The sequence below is a fragment of the Cherax quadricarinatus genome, chromosome 20 (genome assembly GCF_038502225.1).
Source record: "Cherax quadricarinatus isolate ZL_2023a chromosome 20, ASM3850222v1, whole genome shotgun sequence".
Taxonomy (NCBI): Eukaryota; Metazoa; Arthropoda; class Malacostraca; order Decapoda; family Parastacidae; genus Cherax; species Cherax quadricarinatus.
The window spans coordinates 19922475-19944974 of NC_091311.1; the positions used below are offsets into that span (position 1 = coordinate 19922475).

The following is a 22500-nucleotide window of genomic DNA, read 5'->3' on the forward strand; positions in this document are numbered from 1 at the left end:
GTTTAAAAACTGTAGTGTAAAGCACCCTTCTGGCAAGACAGTGATGGAGTGAATGATGGTGAAAGTTTTTCTTTTTCGGGCCACCCTGCCTTGGTGGGAATCGGCCGGTGTGATAATAAAAAAAATAAAATATATATATATATATATATATATATATATATATATATATATATATATATATATATATATATATATATATATATATATATATATATATGTACAGTGTAGTGAATGATTTATTGTCGTTTCTGAAAGCCAACCTTAAATCTGTCAGATTTGCGTTTAGTGCAGAAGTTATCTGGCTGATGTACATTAAAGGCAATATGCTCAGAACTATGCTTACCTTGAAGTCCTTTTCCTTCAGTGAAATCTGCAGCCTTTGTTTCCCTGGCCTCTACTCTGCTTCCAGTTTTCTTTGTTCGTCTCTGATTTTCATAGCTTTGCATTTGCTGGGGCTTTCACCTCATTAGTTTCACCCTTGCAGACCTTCATCTGTGACAATTACCCATCCCGACGTCATTTGACCTTACCACTAATCCATTAGACTATTTATTCATTGACAGTCGTTCATCACAACTCATCTTGGGTTTACAGACTCTATGACTTTGTGGCGTATGAGAACAGATGTGTCATGCCAGTTGTGGGGGTATGAGAACAGATGTGTCATGACAGTTGTGGGGGTATGAGAACAGATGTGTCATGACAATTATGGGGGTGTGAGATGAGACAGTACTATCATAGTTGGTTAAAATACTGGGTAAGTTACTTGCATGAACCACAGTTCGAAACCTCATCCATTTTTTTTTCACTGAGAGTCATTCAAACAACTTATATAGCTGCCATCCTGATGCCTTAAATCTACTGAACGTTAGGTAGCTTGCTGGATTGCAAGCCATGTTACTTCCTAACACCGATGAGCCTCATGCATGGTCTCTAGATATTTTATTCTCCTCTATGTTCTGGTCTCACTAGTGATACTATATTCAATGTTCCTCGGAGAAACAAGCAAAAATATATTCAAAGAAAATCAGAGCCAGTTGGACTCTATCCCAGATTGTTAGCTTTCCACTTGTGTAGCTAGTCTCCAACCTAATGCTTTAACCCACTCGTCTACAGACGCCATACATCGTTAGATACTGTAGGTTACTGGACTACAAGTCATATTTCTCCTAACGCCAGGCACACCGGTGAGCCTTAAGCAACGTCTCCAGCTATTTAATTTTCCTCGTGTATGTTCTGGCCTCACCAGCTATATTATGCTCTACAAGAGACATGGAAAAGCTTATTGTTAGCTATTTAATCTCGAAATTTGCTAGCACAAACATCAGCACCTTATAAAATGCGAGTTTTCTTAGGTCATAAGCAACTGACATTAGAATAATGGGAAAATGGTGTAGCTCATGGTTAAGAATATTAAAAAAAATATGAATGTATAAAACTCAGGAATCCTTAAATAAACCTACATCGTCGAGGCACATAGCAAAAACACAAAATAGGCTCAAAGTACATAAGTTAGTTAACAGAAAAACCAACTTCTCCATATAGTTTAGATACTTAGTAATTAGGATGTTAGGGGAGGATGATAGTGTAGTTATTGACATCTGAGACATCCCCAAGCGTGAAGCTATGAGTTATGGTATCATTAGAGCACGTATCTAACTTATGTAACCCTTGGCTTCAGTTATGCACATTGATTATAGTGCTTGAGAAGGCTTACTCAATCAAGTTTCATTCATTCACTGAAGTCTTAGATACAGTAAACTGGGATCCTAGCAAAATAACCTGGTGATTTTGTAGAATCATATAATTCAATATATCAGCTTCTTGAATGCGTTTCCTTTGGCGTGAATCCATAATTCATAGACTCAGCCAGAGCCAGAGCAAACAAAGAGGATCCTCTGCTTGAAATGATAAGTCTTAGTGGTATGTTCTCTTTAAGTGTTTTTGGGAGACCTTAAAGATAAGATACGGTAAACATAAGGGTGGACGAGGAGCTCGAACCCCAGCCCTTTTCCTTCAGTGAAATCTGCAGCCTTTGTTTCCCTGGCCTCTACTCTGCTTCCAGTTTTCTTTGTTCGTCTCTGATTTTCATAGCTTTGCATTTGCTGGGGCTTTCACCTCATTAGTTTCACCCTTGCAGACCTTCATCTGTGACAATTACCCATCCCGACGTCATTTGACCTTACCACTAATCCATTAGACTATTTATTCATTGACAGTCGTTCATCACAACTTATCTTGGGTTTACAGACTCTATGACTTTGTGGCGTATGAGAACAGATGTGTCATGACAGTTGTGGGGGTATGAGAACAGATGTGTCATGACAGTTGTGGGGGGTATGAGAACAGATGTGTCATGACAGTTGTGGGGGTATGAGAACAGATGTGTCATGACAATTATGGGGGTGTGAGATGAGACAGTACTATCACAGTTGGTTAAAATACTGGGTACGTTACTTGCATGAACCACAGTTCCAAACCTCATCCATTTTTTTTTTCACTGAGAGTCATTCAAACAACTTATATAGCTGCCATCCTGATGCCTTAAATCTACTGAACGTTAGGTAGCTTGCTGGATTGCAAAGCCATGTTACTTCCTAACACCGGTGAGCCTCATGCATGGTCTCTAGATATTTTATTCTCCTCTATGTTCTGGTCCCACTAGTGATACTATATTCAATGTCCCTCGCAGAAACAAGCAAAAATATATTCAAAGAAAATCAGAGCCAGTAGGACTCTATCCCAGATTGTCAGCTTTCCACTTGTGTAGCTAGTCTCCAACCTAATGCTTTAATAACCCACTCGTCTACAGACGCCATACATCGTTAGGTACTGTAGGTTACTGGACTACAAGTCATATTTCTCCTAACGCCAGGCACACCGGTGAGCCTTAAGCAACGTCTCCAGCTATTTAATTTTCCTCGTGTATGTTCTGGCCTCACCAGCTATGTTATGCTCTACAAGAGACATGGAAAAGCTTATTGTTAGCTATTTAATCTCGAAATTTGCTAGCACAAACGTCAGCACCTTATAAAATACGAGTTTTCTTAGGTCATAAGCAACTGACATTAGAATAATAGGAAAATGATGTAGCTCATGGTTAAGAATATTAAAAAAATATGAATGTATATAACTCAGGAATCCGTAAATAAACCTACATCGTCGAGGCACATAGCAAAAACACAAAATAGGCTCAGAGTACATAAGTTAGTTAACAGAAAAACCAACTTTTCCATATAGTTTAGATACTTAGTAATTAGGATGTTAGGGGAGGATGATAGTGTAGTTATTGACATCTGAGACATCCCGAAGCGTGAAGCTATGAGTTATGGTATCATTAGAGCACGTATCTAACTTATGTAACCCTTGGCTTCGGTTATGCACAATGATTATAGTGCTTGAGAAAGGTTTACTCAATCAAGTTTCATTCATTCACTGAAGTCTTAGATACAGTAAACTGGGATCCTAGCAAAATAACCTGGTGATTTTGTAGAATCATATAATTTAATATATCAGCTTCTTGAATGCGTTTCCTTTGGCGTGAATCCATAATTCATAGACTCAGCCAGAGCCAGAGCAAACAAAGAGGATCCTCTGCTTAAAATGATAAGTCTTAGTGGTATGTTCTCTTTAAGTGTTTTTGGGAGACCTTAAAGATAAGATACGGTAAACATAAGGGTGGACGAGGAGCTCGAACCCTAGCCCGTAATTTGACTGTGATGCTCTGCCCTCCACTATAGTTCGATCCCTTTGTCCACCTTTCTGTTTATTCATTGACAGTTGTTTATTACAAATTAATTTTAGTTCATAAGGCACAGTCAGCCCGTCCGTCCGTCCGTCCGTCCCTCCCTCCCTCCATCCCTCCGTCCGTAAGTCCCTATCCCTCCCTCCCTCCCTCCCTCCCTCCCTCCCTCCTTTCCTCCCTCCCTCCATCCCTCCATCCATCCGTCCGTCCGTCCATCAATCCATCCGTCCGTCCGTCCATCCGTCCCTCCCTCCCTCCCTCCCCCTCCCTCCCTCCCTCCCTCCTTCCCCTCCTTCACCCTCCCACCCTCCCTCCGACCTTCACTCCGTCCCTCCCTACCCCTTTCTCCCCCTCTTTTCCCCCCTTCCCTCCCTCTCTCACTCCCTAACTACCTCCCTCCCTCTCTCCCTCCCTAACTTCCTCCCTCCCTAACTACCTCCCTCTCTCCCTCTCTCCCTCCCTCCTTCCCTTCGTCCCTCCTTACCTCTTCCTCCTCCTCATTCCCTACTTCAAATTCAAACTTTATTCTCTATAAGGATTACAATGCTGAGTTTACAGAATTTGGTTATTGTTTGGTTTACATGTAGTAAAATAATAATTACAGAGTGTACCACTAGAACACCTAGCATGGCTAGGCATTTCGGGCAGACTTATATTAAATCTTAGGTTTAAAATGTTACAGAATTATGAGATAAGTTGGTATTATGGCTAAGTGACTAAATACTAGTTGTGAGTTTAGCAATGTGAATGCTTTTGTTTTGGCACAATACATAGTTTCAGTATTGGAGTATCACAGGCCAACTTATGACTAGTTAAGATTCATTATTTTGAGATTGAGATTGATATTTCTGTTTATGGTCAAATGGGTGAGTGAGTGTAAGTGTGAACCACTTCCCTCCCTTCTTCCTCCCCTCCCTTTCTCCCTTCTTCCCTCCCTCCCCTCCCTTCCTCCTACCCTCCATCCTTCCCTCCCTCCCGTACTACCTACCTGGAATCTACCTGGAGGGCATTCCAGGGATCAACGCCCCCGCGGCCCGGTCCATGACCAGGCCTCCCGGTGGATCAGGGCCTGATCAACGAGGCTGTTACTGCTGGCCGCATGCAATCCAACGTACGAACCACAGCCCGGCTGATCAGGCACCGTCTTTAGGTATCTGTCCAGCTCCCTCTTGAAGACAATCGGGGTCTTCCCGTAATGCCCCTTATTGCTGGTGGGAGGCTGTTGAACAGTCTTGGGCCCCGGACACTTACTGTGTTTTCTCTTAGTGTACCAGTGACGCCCCTACTTTTCATTAGGGGTATGTTGCATCGCCTGCCAAGTCTTTTGCTTTCGTATGGAGTGATTTCTGTGTGCATATTAGGGACCAGTCCCTTCATAATCTTCCAGTTGTAGATTATGATATATCTCTCTCGCCTGCGCTCTAGTGAGTACAAGTCAAGTGCTTCCAGGCGCTCCCAGTAGTTGAGGTGTTTGATGGAACTTATACGTGCAGTAAAGGTTCTCTGTACATTCTCTAGTTCTGCAACTTCACCTGCCATGAATGGGGATGTTAATGTACAGCAGTATTCCATCCTAGAAAGAATAAGTGATTTAAAAAGGATCATCACTGGCTTAGCATCTCTTGTCTTGAATGTTCTCATTATCCATCCTATCAGTTTCCTCGCAGATGTGATAGTGGCATTGTGTGGTCCTTGTAGGTGAGGTCTTCGGACATTACCACACCCAGGTCCTTCACATTACTTTTCCCCTCTATTGTGTGTTGGAGTTTGTAGTATACTCAGTTCTAGTTATTTCCTCCAGTTTTCCATAACGGAGTAGTTGGAATTTGTCTTCATTGAACATCATATTGTTCTCTGTTGCCCATTGGAAAACTTAGTTTATATCATCTTGGAGCTTTACCGTGTCCTCAATGGATGACACTCTCATGCAGATCCTAGTATCATCTGCAAAAGTGATACAGTGCTGTGGTTTACATCTCTGATAAGAGAATAAGGAACAGGATAGGTGCGAATACTGTGCCTTGTGGGACAGAGCTCTTCACTATGGCAGCATCTGATTTAACTCTGTTGACCACTACTCTTTGTGTGTTAGAAAGTTGACGATCCATCTGCCTACTTTGCCAATTATCCCTTTAGCACGCATTTTGTGTGTTATTACACCATGGTGGCACTTGTCAAAGGCTTTTGCAAAGTCTATGTATACTACATCCGTTTTTCAGCGCATCTAGGACCATATCATAGCGGTCAAGCAGTTGCGAAAGGCAGAAGCGACCTGTTCTGAAACCATGTTGCCCTTGGTTGTGCAATTTTTAGGAGTCCAGGTGGTTTGCTATCCTGCTTCTTAGAACTCTCTCAAAGATTTTTATGATGTGGGACCCCTCAAGGAAGGTTCCTTGATGTTGGTGAGGGGCTCTTGATTTAGGGAATTGGATCTGTGCTCCAGTTCCTCGAATTAAGCCTGAATGCCTTCCACATCCCCCCCCAGGCGCTGTATAATCCTCCGGGTTTAGCGCTTCCCCCTTGATTATAATAATAATATGATGTGGGACGTTAAAGCTATAGGTCTATTGTTCTTAGCTACTTCCTCCCTCCCTCCCTCCTTCCCTCCCTCCTTCCCTACACCTTCCTCCCTCTCCCTCCCTTCCTCCCTCCGTTCCTCCCCTCCCTCCCTTCCTCCCTCCCTCCCCCTCCCTCTCTACCTACCCCTTCCTCCCTTCCTTCCTCCCTTCTACCTTCCCTCTTTCTCTCCTTCCCCCTCCCTCCCTCAATCCCTCCATACCCCTCCCATCCCTCCCTCCCTCCTTCCCCCTCCCTCCTCCCCCTCCCTCCGTCCCCCTGTACCTCCCTCCGTCCCCCTCCCTCCCTCCTCCCTCTCCCCCTATATTTTCTACTCATAAAATTAATGTAAAACTTCATCATTTGAAATTCGTATCATTGTGTGATTTCAAAAAAATTATATCATGTAAATGAGAAGCGTAAATATTTCCTCAGTAAATTCCCTTGTAAATGTCGTAAATAATGTGCGAGGTAAAAAGTGGAGAGAGAGATATATCCTGTGTCGGATTTTTGCAAACATTCAGGGGAAACGAATTTATTAACAGAACGACCTAGTTATTGCCAGAGACAGAGTTGCTTTGTTCAGTCTTCTGTCTGTATGTCTGTATGTCTGCCTCCCTGTCTCCCTGTCTGTATGTCTGCCTCCATGTCTCCCTGTCTGTATGTCTGCCTCCATGTCTCCCTGTCTGTATGTCTGCCTCCATGTCTCCCTGTCTGTATGTCTGCCTCCCTGTCTCCCTGTCTGTATGTCTGCCTCCATGTCTCCCTGTCTGTATGTCTGCCTCCATGTCTCCCTGTCTGTATGTCTGCCTCCATGTCTCCCTGTCTGTATGTCTGCCTCCCTGTCTCCCTGTCTGTATGTCTGCCTCCATGTCTCCCTGTCTGTATGTCTGCCTCCATGTCTCCCTGTCTGTATGTCTGCCTCCATGTCTCCCTGTCTGTATGTCTGCCTCCCTGTCTCCCTGTCTGTATGTCTGCCTCCATGTCTCCCTGTCTGTATGTCTGCCTCCATGTCTCCCTGTCTGTATGTCTGCCTCCATGTCTCCCTGTCTGTATGTCTGCCTCCATGTCTCCCTGTCTGTATGTCTGCCTCCATGTCTCCCTGTCTGTATGTCTGCCTCCATGTCTCCCTGTCTGTATGTCTGCCTCCATGTCTCCCTGTCTGTATGTCTGCCTCCATGTCTCCCTGTATGTATGTCTGCCTCCATGTCTCCCTGTCTGTATGTCTGCCTCCATGTCTCCCTGTCTGTATGTCTACCTCCATGTCTCCCTGTCTGTATGTCTGCCTCCATGTCTCTCTGTCTGTATGTCTGCCTCCCTGTCTCCCTGTCTGTATGTCTGCCTCCATGTCTCCCTGTCTGTATGGCTGCCTCCATGTCTCCCTGTCTGTATGTCTGCCTCCATGTCTCCCTGTCTGTATGTCTGCCTCCATGTCTCTCTGTCTGTATGTCTGCCTCCATGTCTCCCTGTCTGTATGTCTGCCTCCATGTCTCCCTGTCTGTATGTCTGCCTCCATGTCTCTCTGTCTGTATGTCTGCCTCCATGTCTCTCTGTCTGTATGTCTGCCTCCATGTCTCCTTGTCTGTATGTCTGCCTCCATGTCTCCCTGTCTGTATGTCTGCCTCCATGTCTCCCTGTCTGTATGTCTGCCTACATGTCTCCCTGTCTGTATGTCTGCCTCCATGTCTCCCTGTCTGTATGTCTGCCTCCATGTCTCCCTGTCTGTATGTCTGCCTCCCTGTCTCCCTGTCTGTATGTCTGCTTCCCTGTCTCCCTGTCTGTATGTCTGCCTCCATGTCTCCTTGTCTGTATGTCTGCCTCCATGTCTCCCTGTCTGTATGTCTGCCTCCATGTCTCCCTGTCTGTATGTCTGCCTCCATGTCTCCCTGTCTGTATGTCTGCCTCCATGTCTCTCTGTCTGTATGTCTGCCTCCATGTCTCCCTGTCTGTATGTCTGCCTCCATGTCTCCTTGTCTGTATGTCTGCCTCCATGTCTCCCTGTCTGTATGTCTGCCTCCATGTCTCTCTGTCTGTATGTCTGCCTCCATGTCTCCCTGTCTGTATGTCTGCCTCCATGTCTCCCTGTCTGTATGTCTGCCTCCATGTCTCCCTGTCTGTATGTCTGCCTCCATGTCTCCTTGTCTGTATGTCTGCCTCCATGTCTCCCTGTCTGTATGTCTGCCTCCATGTCTCCCTGTCTGTATGTCTGCCTCCATGTCTCTCTGTCTGTATGTCTGCCTCCCTGTCTCCCTGTCTGTATGTCTGCCTCCATGTCTCCCTGTCTGTATGTCTGCCTCCATGTCTCTCTGTCTGTATGTCTGCCTCCATGTCTCTCTGTCTGTATGTCTGCCTCCATGTCTCCTTGTCTGTATGTCTGCCTCCATGTCTCCCTGTCTGTATGTCTGCCTCCATGTCTCCCTGTCTGTATGTCTGCCTCCATGTCTCCCTGTCTGTATGTCTGCCTCCCTGTCTCCGTGTCTGTATGTCTGCCTCCATGTCTCCCTGTCTGTATGTCTGCCTCCATGTATCCCTGTCTGTATGTCTGCCTCCATGTCTCCATATCTGTATGTCTGCCTCCATGTCTCCCTGTCTGTATGTCTGCCTCCCTGTCTCCCTGTCTGTATGTCTGCCTCCATGTCTCCCTGTCTGTATGTCTGCCTCCATGTCTCCTTGTCTGTATGTCTGCCTCCATGTCTCCCTGTCTGTATGTCTGCCTCCCTGTCTCCCTATCTGTATGTCTGCCTCCATGTCTCCCTGTCTGTATGTCTGCCTCCATGTCTCCCTGTCTGTATGTCTGCCTCCATGTCTCCCTGTCTGTATGTCTGCCTCCCTGTCTCCCTGTCTGTATGTCTGCCTCCATGTCTCCCTGTCTGTATGTCTGCCTCCCTGTCTCCCTGTCTCACTGTCTGCCTCCATGTCTCCCTGTCTGTATGTCTGCCTTTATGTCTCCCTGTCTGTATGTCTGCCTCCATGTCTCCCTGTCTGTATGTCTGCCTCCATGTCTCTCTGTCTGTATGTCTGCCTCCCTGTCTCCCTGTCTGTATGTCTGCCTCCATGTCTCCCTGTCTGTATGTCTGCCTCCCTGTCTCCCTGTCTGTATGTCTGCCTCCATGTATCCCTGTCTGTATGTCTGCCTCCATGTCTCCCTGTCAGTATGTCTGCCTCCATGTCTCCCTGTCTGTATGTCTGCCTTCCTGTCTCCCTGTCTGTATGTCTGCCTCCATGTCTCCCTGTCTGTATGTCTGCCTCCATGTCTCCCTGTCTGTATGTCTGCCTCCATGTCTCCTTGTCTGTATATCTGCCTCCATGTCTCCCTGTCTGTATGTCTGCCTCCCTGTCTCCCTATCTGTATGTCTGCCTCCATGTCTCCCTGTCTGTATGTCTGCCTCCATGTCTCCCTGTCTGTATGTCTGCCTCCATGTCTCCCTGTCTGTATGTCTGCCTCCCTGTCTCCCTGTCTGTATGTCTGCCTCCATGTCTCCCTGTCTGTATGTCTGCCTCCATGTATCCCTGTCTGTATGTCTGCCTCCATGTCTCCCTGTCAGTATGTCTGCCTCCATGTCTCCCTGTCTGTATGTCTGCCTTCCTGTCTCCCTGTCTGTATGTCTGCCTCCATGTCTCTCTGTCTGTATGTCTGCCTCCATGTCTCCCTGTCTGTATGTCTGCCTCCATGTCTCCTTGTCTGTATATCTGCCTCCATGTCTCCCTGTCTGTATGTCTGCCTCCCTGTCTCCCTATCTGTATGTCTGCCTCCATGTCTCCCTGTCTGTATGTCTGCCTCCATGTCTCCCTGTCTGTATGTCTGCCTCCATGTCTCCCTGTCTGTATGTCTGCCTCCCTGTCTCCCTGTCTGTATGTCTGCCTCCATGTCTCCCTGTCTGTATGTCTGCCTCCCTGTCTCCCTGTCTCACTGTCTGCCTCCATGTCTCCCTGTCTGTATGTCTGCCTCCATGTCTCCTTGTCTGTATGTCTGCCTCCATGTCTCCCTGTCTGTATGTCTGCCTCCATGTCTTTCTGTCTGTATGTCTGCCTCCCTGTCTCCCTGTCTGTATGTCTGCCTCCATGTCTCCCTGTCTGTATGTCTGCCTCCCTGTCTCCCTGTCTGTATGTCTGCCTCCATGTATCCCTGTCTGTATGTGTGCCTCCATGTCTCCCTGTCTGTATGTCTGCCTCCATGTCTCCCTGTCTGTATGTCTGCCTCCCTGTCTCCCTGTCTGTATGTCTGCCTCCATGTCTCCTTGTCTGTATATCTGCCTCCATGTATCCCTGTCTGTATGTGTGCCTCCATGTCTCTCTGTCTGTATGTCTGCCTCCATGTCTCCCTGTCTGTATGTCTGCCTCCATGTCTCCTTGTCTGTATGTCTGCCTCCATGTCTCCCTGTCTGTATGTCTGCCTCCATGTCTCTCTGTCTGTATGTCTGCCTCCATGTCTCCCTGTCTGTATGTCTGCCTCCATGTCTCCCTGTCTGTATGTCTGCCTCCATGTCTCCCTGTCTGTATGTCTGCCTCCATGTCTCCTTGTCTGTATGTCTGCCTCCATGTCTCCCTGTCTGTATGTCTGCCTCCATGTCTCCCTGTCTGTATGTCTGCCTCCATGTCTCTCTGTCTGTATGTCTGCCTCCCTGTCTCCCTGTCTGTATGTCTGCCTCCATGTCTCCCTGTCTGTATGTCTGCCTCCATGTCTCTCTGTCTGTATGTCTGCCTCCATGTCTCTCTGTCTGTATGTCTGCCTCCATGTCTCCTTGTCTGTATGTCTGCCTCCATGTCTCCCTGTCTGTATGTCTGCCTCCATGTCTCCCTGTCTGTATGTCTGCCTCCATGTCTCCCTGTCTGTATGTCTGCCTCCCTGTCTCCGTGTCTGTATGTCTGCCTCCATGTCTCCCTGTCTGTATGTCTGCCTCCATGTATCCCTGTCTGTATGTCTGCCTCCATGTCTCCATATCTGTATGTCTGCCTCCATGTCTCCCTGTCTGTATGTCTGCCTCCCTGTCTCCCTGTCTGTATGTCTGCCTCCATGTCTCCCTGTCTGTATGTCTGCCTCCATGTCTCCTTGTCTGTATGTCTGCCTCCATGTCTCCCTGTCTGTATGTCTGCCTCCCTGTCTCCCTATCTGTATGTCTGCCTCCATGTCTCCCTGTCTGTATGTCTGCCTCCATGTCTCCCTGTCTGTATGTCTGCCTCCATGTCTCCCTGTCTGTATGTCTGCCTCCCTGTCTCCCTGTCTGTATGTCTGCCTCCATGTCTCCCTGTCTGTATGTCTGCCTCCCTGTCTCCCTGTCTCACTGTCTGCCTCCATGTCTCCCTGTCTGTATGTCTGCCTCCATGTCTCCCTGTCTGTATGTCTGCCTCCATGTCTCCCTGTCTGTATGTCTGCCTCCATGTCTCTCTGTCTGTATGTCTGCCTCCCTGTCTCCCTGTCTGTATGTCTGCCTCCATGTCTCCCTGTCTGTATGTCTGCCTCCCTGTCTCCCTGTCTGTATGTCTGCCTCCATGTATCCCTGTCTGTATGTCTGCCTCCATGTCTCCCTGTCAGTATGTCTGCCTCCATGTCTCCCTGTCTGTATGTCTGCCTTCCTGTCTCCCTGTCTGTATGTCTGCCTCCATGTCTCCCTGTCTGTATGTCTGCCTCCATGTCTCCCTGTCTGTATGTCTGCCTCCATGTCTCCTTGTCTGTATATCTGCCTCCATGTCTCCCTGTCTGTATGTCTGCCTCCCTGTCTCCCTATCTGTATGTCTGCCTCCATGTCTCCCTGTCTGTATGTCTGCCTCCATGTCTCCCTGTCTGTATGTCTGCCTCCATGTCTCCCTGTCTGTATGTCTGCCTCCCTGTCTCCCTGTCTGTATGTCTGCCTCCATGTCTCCCTGTCTGTATGTCTGCCTCCATGTATCCCTGTCTGTATGTCTGCCTCCATGTCTCCCTGTCAGTATGTCTGCCTCCATGTCTCCCTGTCTGTATGTCTGCCTTCCTGTCTCCCTGTCTGTATGTCTGCCTCCATGTCTCTCTGTCTGTATGTCTGCCTCCATGTCTCCCTGTCTGTATGTCTGCCTCCATGTCTCCTTGTCTGTATATCTGCCTCCATGTCTCCCTGTCTGTATGTCTGCCTCCCTGTCTCCCTATCTGTATGTCTGCCTCCATGTCTCCCTGTCTGTATGTCTGCCTCCATGTCTCCCTGTCTGTATGTCTGCCTCCATGTCTCCCTGTCTGTATGTCTGCCTCCCTGTCTCCCTGTCTGTATGTCTGCCTCCATGTCTCCCTGTCTGTATGTCTGCCTCCCTGTCTCCCTGTCTCACTGTCTGCCTCCATGTCTCCCTGTCTGTATGTCTGCCTCCATGTCTCCTTGTCTGTATGTCTGCCTCCATGTCTCCCTGTCTGTATGTCTGCCTCCATGTCTTTCTGTCTGTATGTCTGCCTCCCTGTCTCCCTGTCTGTATGTCTGCCTCCATGTCTCCCTGTCTGTATGTCTGCCTCCCTGTCTCCCTGTCTGTATGTCTGCCTCCATGTATCCCTGTCTGTATGTGTGCCTCCATGTCTCCCTGTCTGTATGTCTGCCTCCATGTCTCCCTGTCTGTATGTCTGCCTCCCTGTCTCCCTGTCTGTATGTCTGCCTCCATGTCTCCCTGTCTGTATGTCTGCCTCCATGTCTCTCTGTCTGTATGTCTGCCTCCATGTCTCCCTGTCTGTATGTCTGCCTCCATGTCTCCTTGTCTGTATATCTGCCTCCATGTCTCCCTGTCTGTATGTCTGCCTCCCTGTCTCCCTATCTGTATGTCTGCCTCCATGTCTCCCTGTCTGTATGTCTGCCTCCATGTCTCCCTGTCTGTATGTCTGCCTCCATGTCTCCCTGTCTGTATGTCTGCCTCCATGTCTCTCTGTCTGTATGTCTGCCTCCCTGTCTCCCTGTCTGTATGTCTGCCTCCATGTCTCCCTGTCTGTATGTCTGCCTCCCTGTCTCCCTGTCTGTATGTCTGCCTCCATGTCTCCCTGTCTGTATGTCTGCCTCCATGTCTCCCTGTCTGTATGTCTGCCTCCATGTCTCTCTGTCTGTATGTCTGCCTCCCTGTCTCCCTGTCTGTATGTCTGCCTCCATGTCTCCCTGTCTGTATGTCTGCCTCCCTGTCTCCCTGTCTGTATGTCTGCCTCCATGTCTCCCTGTCTGTATGTCTGCCTCCATGTCTCCCAGTCTGTATGTCTGCCTCCATGTCTCCCTGTCTGTATGTCTGCCTCCCTGTCTCCCTGTCTGTATGTCTGCCTCCATGTCTCCCTGTCTGTATGTCTGCCTCCATGTCTCCCTGTCTGTATGTCTGCCTCCCTGTCTCCCTGTCTGTATGTCTGCCTCCATGTCTCTCTGTCTGTATGTCTGCCTCCATGTCTCTCTGTCTGTATGTCTGCCTCCATGTCTCCTTGTCTGTATGTCTGCCTCCATGTCTCCCTGTCTGTATGTCTGCTTCCATGTCTCCCTGAATGTATGTCTGCCTCCATGTCTCCCTGTCTGTATGTCTGCCTCCATGTCTCCCTGACTGTATGTCTGCCTCCATGTCTCCCTGTCTGTATGTCTGTCTCCATGTCTCCCTGTCTGTATGTCTGCCTCCCTGTCTCCCTGTCTGTATGTCTGCCTCCATGTCTCCCTGTCTGTATGTCTTCCTCCCTGTCTCCCTGTCTGTATGTCTGCCTCCATGTCTCTCTGTCTGTATGTCTGCCTCCATGTCTCCCTGTCTGTATGTCTGCCTCCCTGTCTCCCTGTCTGTATGTCTGCCTCCATGTCTCCCTGTCTGTATGTCTACCTCCATGTCTACCTCTGTGTATGTACAGACAGGGAGACATGGAGGCAGACATACAGAAAGGGAGACATGGGGGCAGACATGCAGACAGGGAGACATGGGGGCAGACATACAGACAGGGAGACATGGGGGCAGACATACAGACAGGAAGACATGGAGGCAGACATACAGACGGGGAGACATGGAGGCAGACATACAGACAGGGAGACATGGAGGCAGACATACAGACAGGAAGACATGGAGGCAGACATACAGACAGGAAGACATGGGGACAGACATACAGACAGTGAAACAGGGATTCAGACATACAGACAGGGGGACATGGAGACATCTCTTTTAGGTATATTCTGCTTGTAGCCAGAACATCCAGCTTCTTTTCATTCATAACATTCCCAACTATCTCTTTCTTATCGTTTGGACTTTATCTCTGTATATTCAAACATCTCTGCTCTATAAAGTTTTTCATATTTTACATTTAGTAATTTATACAGGTGTTACTAACCCCTTGTTCTTGGCATTTCAGTGTCCTCTTACGACAAACATGTCTTACAGACCAGTGTTTTACAATCCCCGTGGAGATGAAAGGAAATAAATAACAAGAACTATTAAGAAAATAAAAAGAAAACTTAGATGGGAGCGTATATATACATGTGTACATGAACGTTTATTGTGACTTACGTGTTAAATAGCAGTAGCAAAATGCACGTGTTGTCTTGCAGGTTTATCAGACACAAAGAAGACATCAGCAATCTTATTATTGTGTAAAATATTTATGTTTTTACCGTCTTATCATTAATATATTAATATAAAAAATGGTAAAGGTAATGTAGTTGACAATTTATAAGAATGATTTCATAGGATTACTGTTCATTCAGTTGTATCATATTCGTCATTTATGTCTTGTTGTAGGCTGTAATGCTTGAAATATATACATATATATATATATATATATATATATATATATATATATATATATATATATATATATATATATATATATATATATATATATATAATAAAATATTTTGTTGTAATGGCTATATTAATGTAATACATAATACCGGAGTACATTTTTTGTTCATTATCAAAGCTTTAATTACAAGAATAAGTTTCTCCACCAACCCATTTCGTTAACGACAATCTCTCTGATCCTTTCAGGAAATGAAGCTACATGATTATAAACCAAATTTGGTTTCCTCCTTAGGATCCTTCACTCTTCTCTTACATGGCTTTGTAACTCATGAAGTTTTTCCCACTTCTGGCTTTCACACATTCATTATGTTAGCCCAGATACTTATGATGGGAATCATGTCACAACATTTACTGGGACACTGAAAAATGTCGATATCTCTCTGTTCTTGGATCCAGTGCTGCACAACCCTGGTAGAATTCACATGACAGTTATAGTACATAAAGATAATTCTTTCAGGATAGAAGAAAACAATGGCCCTAACAGAGGCAAGTATGATCTTCTCCGGTATTTCTAGATACTGTCAGCATTAAATCATCTCTTATTCTCATCTAACTCTCCATACCATGATGAATCCATCTCCACCTGTTATAGATTATGTGGCCTCTCCTTGCTTCTTCGTAGATGTTGCCATGGCCAAATCTAGTTGGAAAAGTGGAATACATGTTATTTTATTGAAGTTGGATTGAGTGAGGGTATCTGTGAAATGTGCAGATGCACCTGCACCCATTCCTTCTTTAGCAGTGTATCTTGTCATGGAAAGTCAAACAAAATGCTTTTTCATCAGTGTTTATAACACGACTCCAAAAGCTCATTCCTTTGCCTAGGTTCTGCAGTGAAAAGTGTAGATGAGCCTCACGGTGTCTATCAGTCAGCTGTTCCTTTTACCATTCGCCCGGTAAGTCACATTCAAATTCATTTTATTTATTATTTTTACTGCATTAGTGAATGAATTCTCATCTGCAGATTCTTTCATAGATTTGTCTTCTTCTGTTGACGTTTTCTTGGAAGTTCCTGATCTGTCTCGATCACAAAAGTTAACTTCCTCCTCACAGTGTCCTTTGATATTACTAGCTGGTGAGAGATGTCTGTAAGAGAGAGAGAGAGAGAGAGAGAGAGAGAGAGAGAGAGAGAGAGAGAGAGAGAGAGAGAGAGAGAGAGAGAGAGAGAGAGAGAGGCCTCTCTCTCTCATCCAGATAATACACCCACGCTTTTCTACGATCCATAATATAAACATAGGTACTGTTTGCATCATTCTGTATTAGCAGTCAGGTCACCTGACATCTCTCCTACAGATATTGAAAATTCGGTCTACTCATAATAAATATAGTGTCTTGCTCTTAATAAATGTTCATTGTCACAGAAAATGTAAACAAGTCGGAAGTATGACAGTACAAAACGTTTAAAAAAAACAGTCATAACTGGATTTGCTGGAGAATGATTGTTCAAAGGGCTGGACTACACATTCACTTCTAAATCTGATTTAACTCATTATACAACTACATGCTTTTGAAACTGCAACGTCGACAAGATTTGTAAACAGAAAGGATTAAAAATACACCCATCAGTATCTAAATCACCTAATATATTTGAGATCATAAATCTGCTTGTATATAGACACACAGAACGTACTGACTAATTTGGTCAACCAGACACCATCGTCGTTAATTCGTTTGAGAAATCTTTATTCTTCTGTTTAATATGATAAATGCCACTTCTGCCCAGCAGAGTGTAGGGAAACTTTTTTCTCCAACTGTACGTCTGGAGAACTTCCTTATTTTGCAGTCTCCAGTTAAATTTTGAGAATGCCTATCAGATAATAAAGATGCTGATAGGGTACACGTGGAGTACAACTCTCTTTTTTTTGATGTGTCAAAGTGGATATTCAAGGAGCAACACCTTTTAATTGATCAAAACAAAATTAGCCCTGTTAAACTGAAAGCTCTTCAGGAATAGATAGCTTTTCTATTTTCACACAGCCTTTTTGAAAGAAGTGAGAGTTCACTGGCATCACCATGTGTACTTGTACCTCAACCTGATGGTATCTACAACATTTATGTTGATTACCATCAGGTGAATGCTGACACCTTACCAGATCTATCTTCAATCTCAGATAGATTATATTATCAACCTTGTCTCAAGAGCCACCTAGGAAAGTCATCTGGATTGTGTCAAGGATACTATCAGTTTCCTCTCACCCCTCGAGCACTAAATGTATCTCCTTTTACTGTTCATAATGGCCTCTTCGGCTACCTTGTAGTCCCTCAGAATGAGGAATGCACCCCTTCTTCATTTCAATGAATAATGAACAAGTTCACAGAATACATGGAGGGGGTTGATGCAAATTTATACAACCTGTTTCTATACAGTGAGGACTGGAAGCAGCACCTCTCTTGTGCAAAGGTATAAATAAATGAGACTCCTACATTTTAAAGCGATTCCAAGTGATTTAAATAACAATACTGTCTCTGCTAGTCATTGTACCTTGCGTGTTTATCCTAAGTATTTTGCATGTCTTAACAATGTTTCCTTTCATTTTCTGGACAACGAGCATTGCTTGCCTTTGCACTTTTCCTGTTTTATGAAGGTAAAGTATTATGTGTTGTGGAACCCATGATGGTGCCGCCCATTCTTGGGCGGCTCTAACATACGATGCATATATGTCTAGAATGTTTTCTTGTTAAGATTCTTGATCCAACTTGACTTATGCATAGAAAATACTTTTGTGGGGTGAGCTTGGATAATGGGATAGAAAAAGAATAGATTTAGTGAGAGGAGTGGTACTAGGACGAGAGGAAAAGTGATGGCTTAACCCAGCTTCAATGTCACTCTTGTATCTACTCCTGGCTACCCCAGGTTACACATGCTACTCCTAGCCTCTGGCTGACCCTAATTATCCTTGGTATCTCTGGCTGCCTCTTGCTCCCCTGGTTGCGTGGCCCTGGTTGGTGCTTGCTGCTACTGGCTTTTCTGGCGTCCCCTGGCTGCCCCGGCTGGCCATGGCTGCCCTTGGCTGCCCTGACTGTCCTTGGCTGGTACTGGCTGTCCCTAGCTGCCCCTTACTTCCTAACTGCCCCTGGCTGCACTGAGTGTACCTGGCTGCCTTGGCTATTCCTATATGCTCTTGCTGCTCCTGAATGCCCCTGGCTTCCAGGAGCTGCCCAAGGCTGTCCCAAGCTGTGGCCCTGGCTCACGTTGGCTTCCCTGGCTGTTCCTTGCCCTCCCTCCTATTTGCAGCTGCCCTTCCCTCTCGTGTCTGCCGTTGTTACTCCTGGCTACCTCTCCGCCCCGAGCTGCCCCTTGCTGCCTCTGACTGCCTTTGCCTGACTCTGACTTATCCCTTTCGTCGCTAGTTATCCTTGGCTGCCCCTAGCTACTTTTGGCATCCCCTAGCTGCTAAATATGCCCTTAGAAGCTCCTGGCTGCCACTGTCTCTCTCTAGCTGTCCTTGTGTGACTCTGCTGTAGAGAGCCGGTACAGGGTGCCCCTGAGGCTCCCTGACTCACCTGCCAGGACGTGGACAGTTACAGTGTCACTGGTGTAGTTGCAGTACCAGCACGAGTAGACGCCCGAGTCTGCAGGAGCTGCGTCAGCCACGTAGAGTCGGCTCCTGATGTAGCCGGCATCAGGCTCTCCCTTCACGCTGAGGGAGAGAGAGTGAGAGAGAGAGACGGGTCAAGGGCCGGCTCCTGATATAGCCAGTAGCAGGCTCCGCCGTCTGTGTGTGTGTGTGTGTGTGTGTGTACTCACCTAGTTGTACTCACCTAGTTGAGGTTGCGGGGGTCGAGTCCGAGCTCCTGGCCCCGCCTCTTCACTGATCGCTACTAGGTCACTCTCCCTGAGCCGTGAGCTTTATCATACCTCTGCTTAAAGCTATGTATGGATCCTGCCTCCACTACATCGCTTCCCAAACTATTCCACTTACTGACTACTCTGTGGCTGAAGAAATACTTCCTAACATCCCTGTGATTCATCTGTGTCTTCAGCTTCCAACTGTGTCCCCTTGTTACTGTGTCCAATCTCTGGAACATCCTGTCTTTGTCCACCTTGTCAATTCCTCTCAGTATTTTGTATGTCGTTATCATGTCCCCCCTATCTCTCCTGTCCTCCAGTGTCGTCAGGTTGATTTCCCTTAACCTCTCCTCGTAGGACATACCTCTTAGCTCTGGGACTAGTCTTGTTGCAAACCTTTGCACTTTCTCTAGTTTCTTTACGTGCTTGGCTAGGTGTGGGTTCCAAACTGGTGCCGCATACTCCAATATGGGCCTAACGTACACGGTGTACAGGGTCCTGAACGATTCCTTATTAAGATGTCGGAATGCTGTTCTGAGGTTGGCTAGGCGCCCATATGCTGCAGCAGTTATTTGGTTGATGTGCGCTTCAGGAGATGTGCCTGGTGTTATACTCACCCCAAGATCTTTTTCCTTGAGTGAGGTTTGTAGTCTCTGACCCCCTAGACTGTACTCCGTCTGCGGCCTTCTTTGCCCTTCCCCAATCTTCATGACTTTGCACTTGGTGGGATTGAACTCCAGGAGCCAATTGCTGGACCAGGTCTGCAGCCTGTCCAGATCCCTTTGTAGTTCTGCCTGGTCTTCGATCGAGTGTATTCTTCTCATCAACTTCACGTCATCTGCAAACAGGGACACCTCAGAGTCTATTCCTTCCGTCATGTCGTTCACAAATACCAGAAACAGCACTGGTCCTAGGACTGACCCCTGCGGGACCCCGCTGGTCACAGGTGCCCACTCTGACACCTCGCCACGTACCATGACTCGCTGCTGTCTTCCTGACAAGTATTCCCTGATCCATTGTAGTGCCTTCCCTTTTATCCCTGCTTGGTCCTCCAGTTTTTGCACCAATCTCTTGTGTGGAACTGTGTCAAACGCCTTCTTGCAGTCCAAGAAAATGCAATCCACCCACCCCTCTCTCTCTTGTCTTACTGCTGTCACCATGTCATAGAACTCCAGTAGGTTTGTGACACAGGATTTCCCGTCCCTGAAACCATGCTGGCTGCTGTTGATGAGATCATTCCTTTCTAGGTGTTCCACCACTCTTCTCCTGATAATCTTCTCCATGATTTTGCATACTATACATGTCAGTGACACTGGTCTGTAGTTTAATGCTTCATGTCTGTCTCCTTTTTTAAAGATTGGGACTACATTTGCTGTCTTCCATGCCTCAGGCAATCTCCCTGTTTCGATAGATGTATTGAATATTGTTGTTAGGGGTACACATAGCGCCTCTGCTCCCTCTCTCAATACCCATGGGGAGATGTTATCTGGCCCCATTGCCTTTGAGGTATCTAGCACACTCAGAAGCCTCTTCACTTCTTCCTCGGTTGTGTGCACTGTGTCCAGCACTTGGTGGTGTGCCCCACCTCTCCGTCTTTCTGGAGTCCCTTCTGTCTCCTCTGTGAACACTTCTTTGAATCTCTTGTTGAGTTCTTCACATACTTCACGGTCATTTCCTGTTGTCTCTCCTCCTTCCTTCCTTAGCCTGATTACCTGGTCCTTGACTGTTGTTTTCCTCCTGATGTGGCTGTACAACAGTTTCGGGTCAGATTTGGCTTTCGCTGCTATGTCATTTTCATATTGTCTTTGGGCCTCCCTTCTTATCTGTGCATATTCGTTTCTGGCTCTACGACTGTTCTCCTTATTCTCCTGGGTCCTTTGCCTTCTATATTTCTTCCATTCCCTAGCACACTTGGTTTTTGCCTCCCTGCACCTTTGGGTAAACCATGGGCTCATCCTGGCTTTTTCATTACTCCTGTTACCCTTGGGTACAAACCTCTCCTCAGCCTCCTTGCATTTTGTTGCTACATATTCCATCATCTCATTAACTGGCTTCCCTGCCAGTTCTCTGTCCCACTGAACCCCGTTCAGGTAGTTCCTCATTCCTGTGTATTCCCCTTTCTTGTAGTTTGGCTTCATTCGTCCTGGCCTTCCTGCTTCTCCCTCCACTTGTAGCTCTACTGTGTATTCGAAGCTTAAAACCACATGGTCACTGGCCCCAAGGGGTCTTTCATATGTGATGTCCTCGATATCTGCACTACTGAAGGTGAATACTAAGTCCAGCCTTGCTGGTTCATCCTCTCCTCTCTCTCTTGTAGTGTCCCTTACGTGTTGGTACATGAAGTTCTCCAGTACCACCTCCATCATCTTAGCCCTCCATGTATCTTGGCCCCCATGTGGGTCCAAGTTCTCCCAATCGATCTCCTTGTGGTTAAAGTCACCCATGATCAGGAGCTTTGCCCTGCATGCATGAGCTCTTCTGGCCACTCTAGCCAGTGTGTCAACCATCGCTCTATTGCTCTCGTCGTACTCTTGCCTTGGCCTCCTGCTGTTCTGTGGTGGGTTATACATCACTGCTATTACCACCTTGGGACCTCCAGAGTGAAGTGTTCCCACTATGTAATCACTTTCTTCTCCGCTATCTCCTCTCTCCAGCTCATCAAAATTCCAGCGATTTTTGATCAGCAACGCCACTCCTCCACCCCCCCTGTTCCCTCTGTCTTTCCTCAGGATTTGGTATCCCGTTGGAAAGATGGCATCTGTTATCATACCTGTAAGCTTGGTTTCTGTGAGAGCTATGATGTCCGGTGATGCTTCTTTGACTCTTTCGTGCCACTCCTCCCACTTATTTGTTATTCCATCAGCGTTTGTGTACCATACCTTCAGTTTCCTTTCCAACACTGTGGTTTGGGGGGCCTGTGAGGGTGGGAGACCTGGTGGCATACTGTGGGATTCTATAGCTCGGTGTTGGGTGGAGGCTGTGGGTATGGATTGTAGTGTGTGTTGGGATGGTGTGATAGGTTGTATGGTTCTGAGAGTAGTTGTGTGTGTGCTTGCCCTTGCTGTTCTGTCCTGCTCTGACTGACCTCTGCTGATTCCCTCCTTGTCTCTTTTCCTAGCTCCTTTCGCTTTTTTGTCCTCTCCCTCAGCTGCTGTCGTTCTGATTTTGTTCTGTCTCTGTCTAGGAACACCCTCTTGTACTCTTCCGAGTATTTCAATCGTGGTTTCTCTTGGAGGATCCTGTTCCGCACTGTTTCCGTCCTGAGAATCAGCTTGATTGGTCGTTTTCTCCCCTTCGAGTACCCCCCTATTCTCTGAAAATTTACAATCTCGTCCATCTCTTCACCTATTTCCGTGATGATTTTCTCAATCTCCTTTCTTTCTTCCTGCTTCCTTTCAGTGTGTGTCCTTTCCTCTCTCTCCTGAAGCCCATGGATAAACACTGATTTTGCCCTTTCTTCCTCCCATTGCCTCACCCTCTGTGACTCTGGATCCTGCCTGTATGTGGTCAGTTTCTCCCTTGATTTTTCCAGTGGCTCTTGATAGCCTTGTTGTGCCTCAGCATTCGACCTATCACCCTCTCCATCTGCAACCAGCTGATCTTCCCTTTCACTCCTTGGTCCTCCTTGGCAGATTGATGTGACCTTAGCATAATTCAT

The 22500-nt window shown here is 46.7% G+C and overlaps 1 protein-coding gene across 2 annotated transcripts in view; it reads right to left on the minus strand.

Moving 5' to 3' along the window:
* Positions 1–22500, minus strand: part of LOC128703772 (uncharacterized) — a 767381-nt gene that overhangs the window by 56350 nt on the left and 688531 nt on the right. For both annotated transcript variants that reach the window (XM_070086895.1, XM_053798585.2), the window contains exon 7: positions 18557–18693. In XM_070086895.1, coding sequence (XP_069942996.1) covers positions 18557–18693 — 137 coding nt within the window. The remainder of the gene's footprint in view (positions 1–18556; positions 18694–22500) is intronic.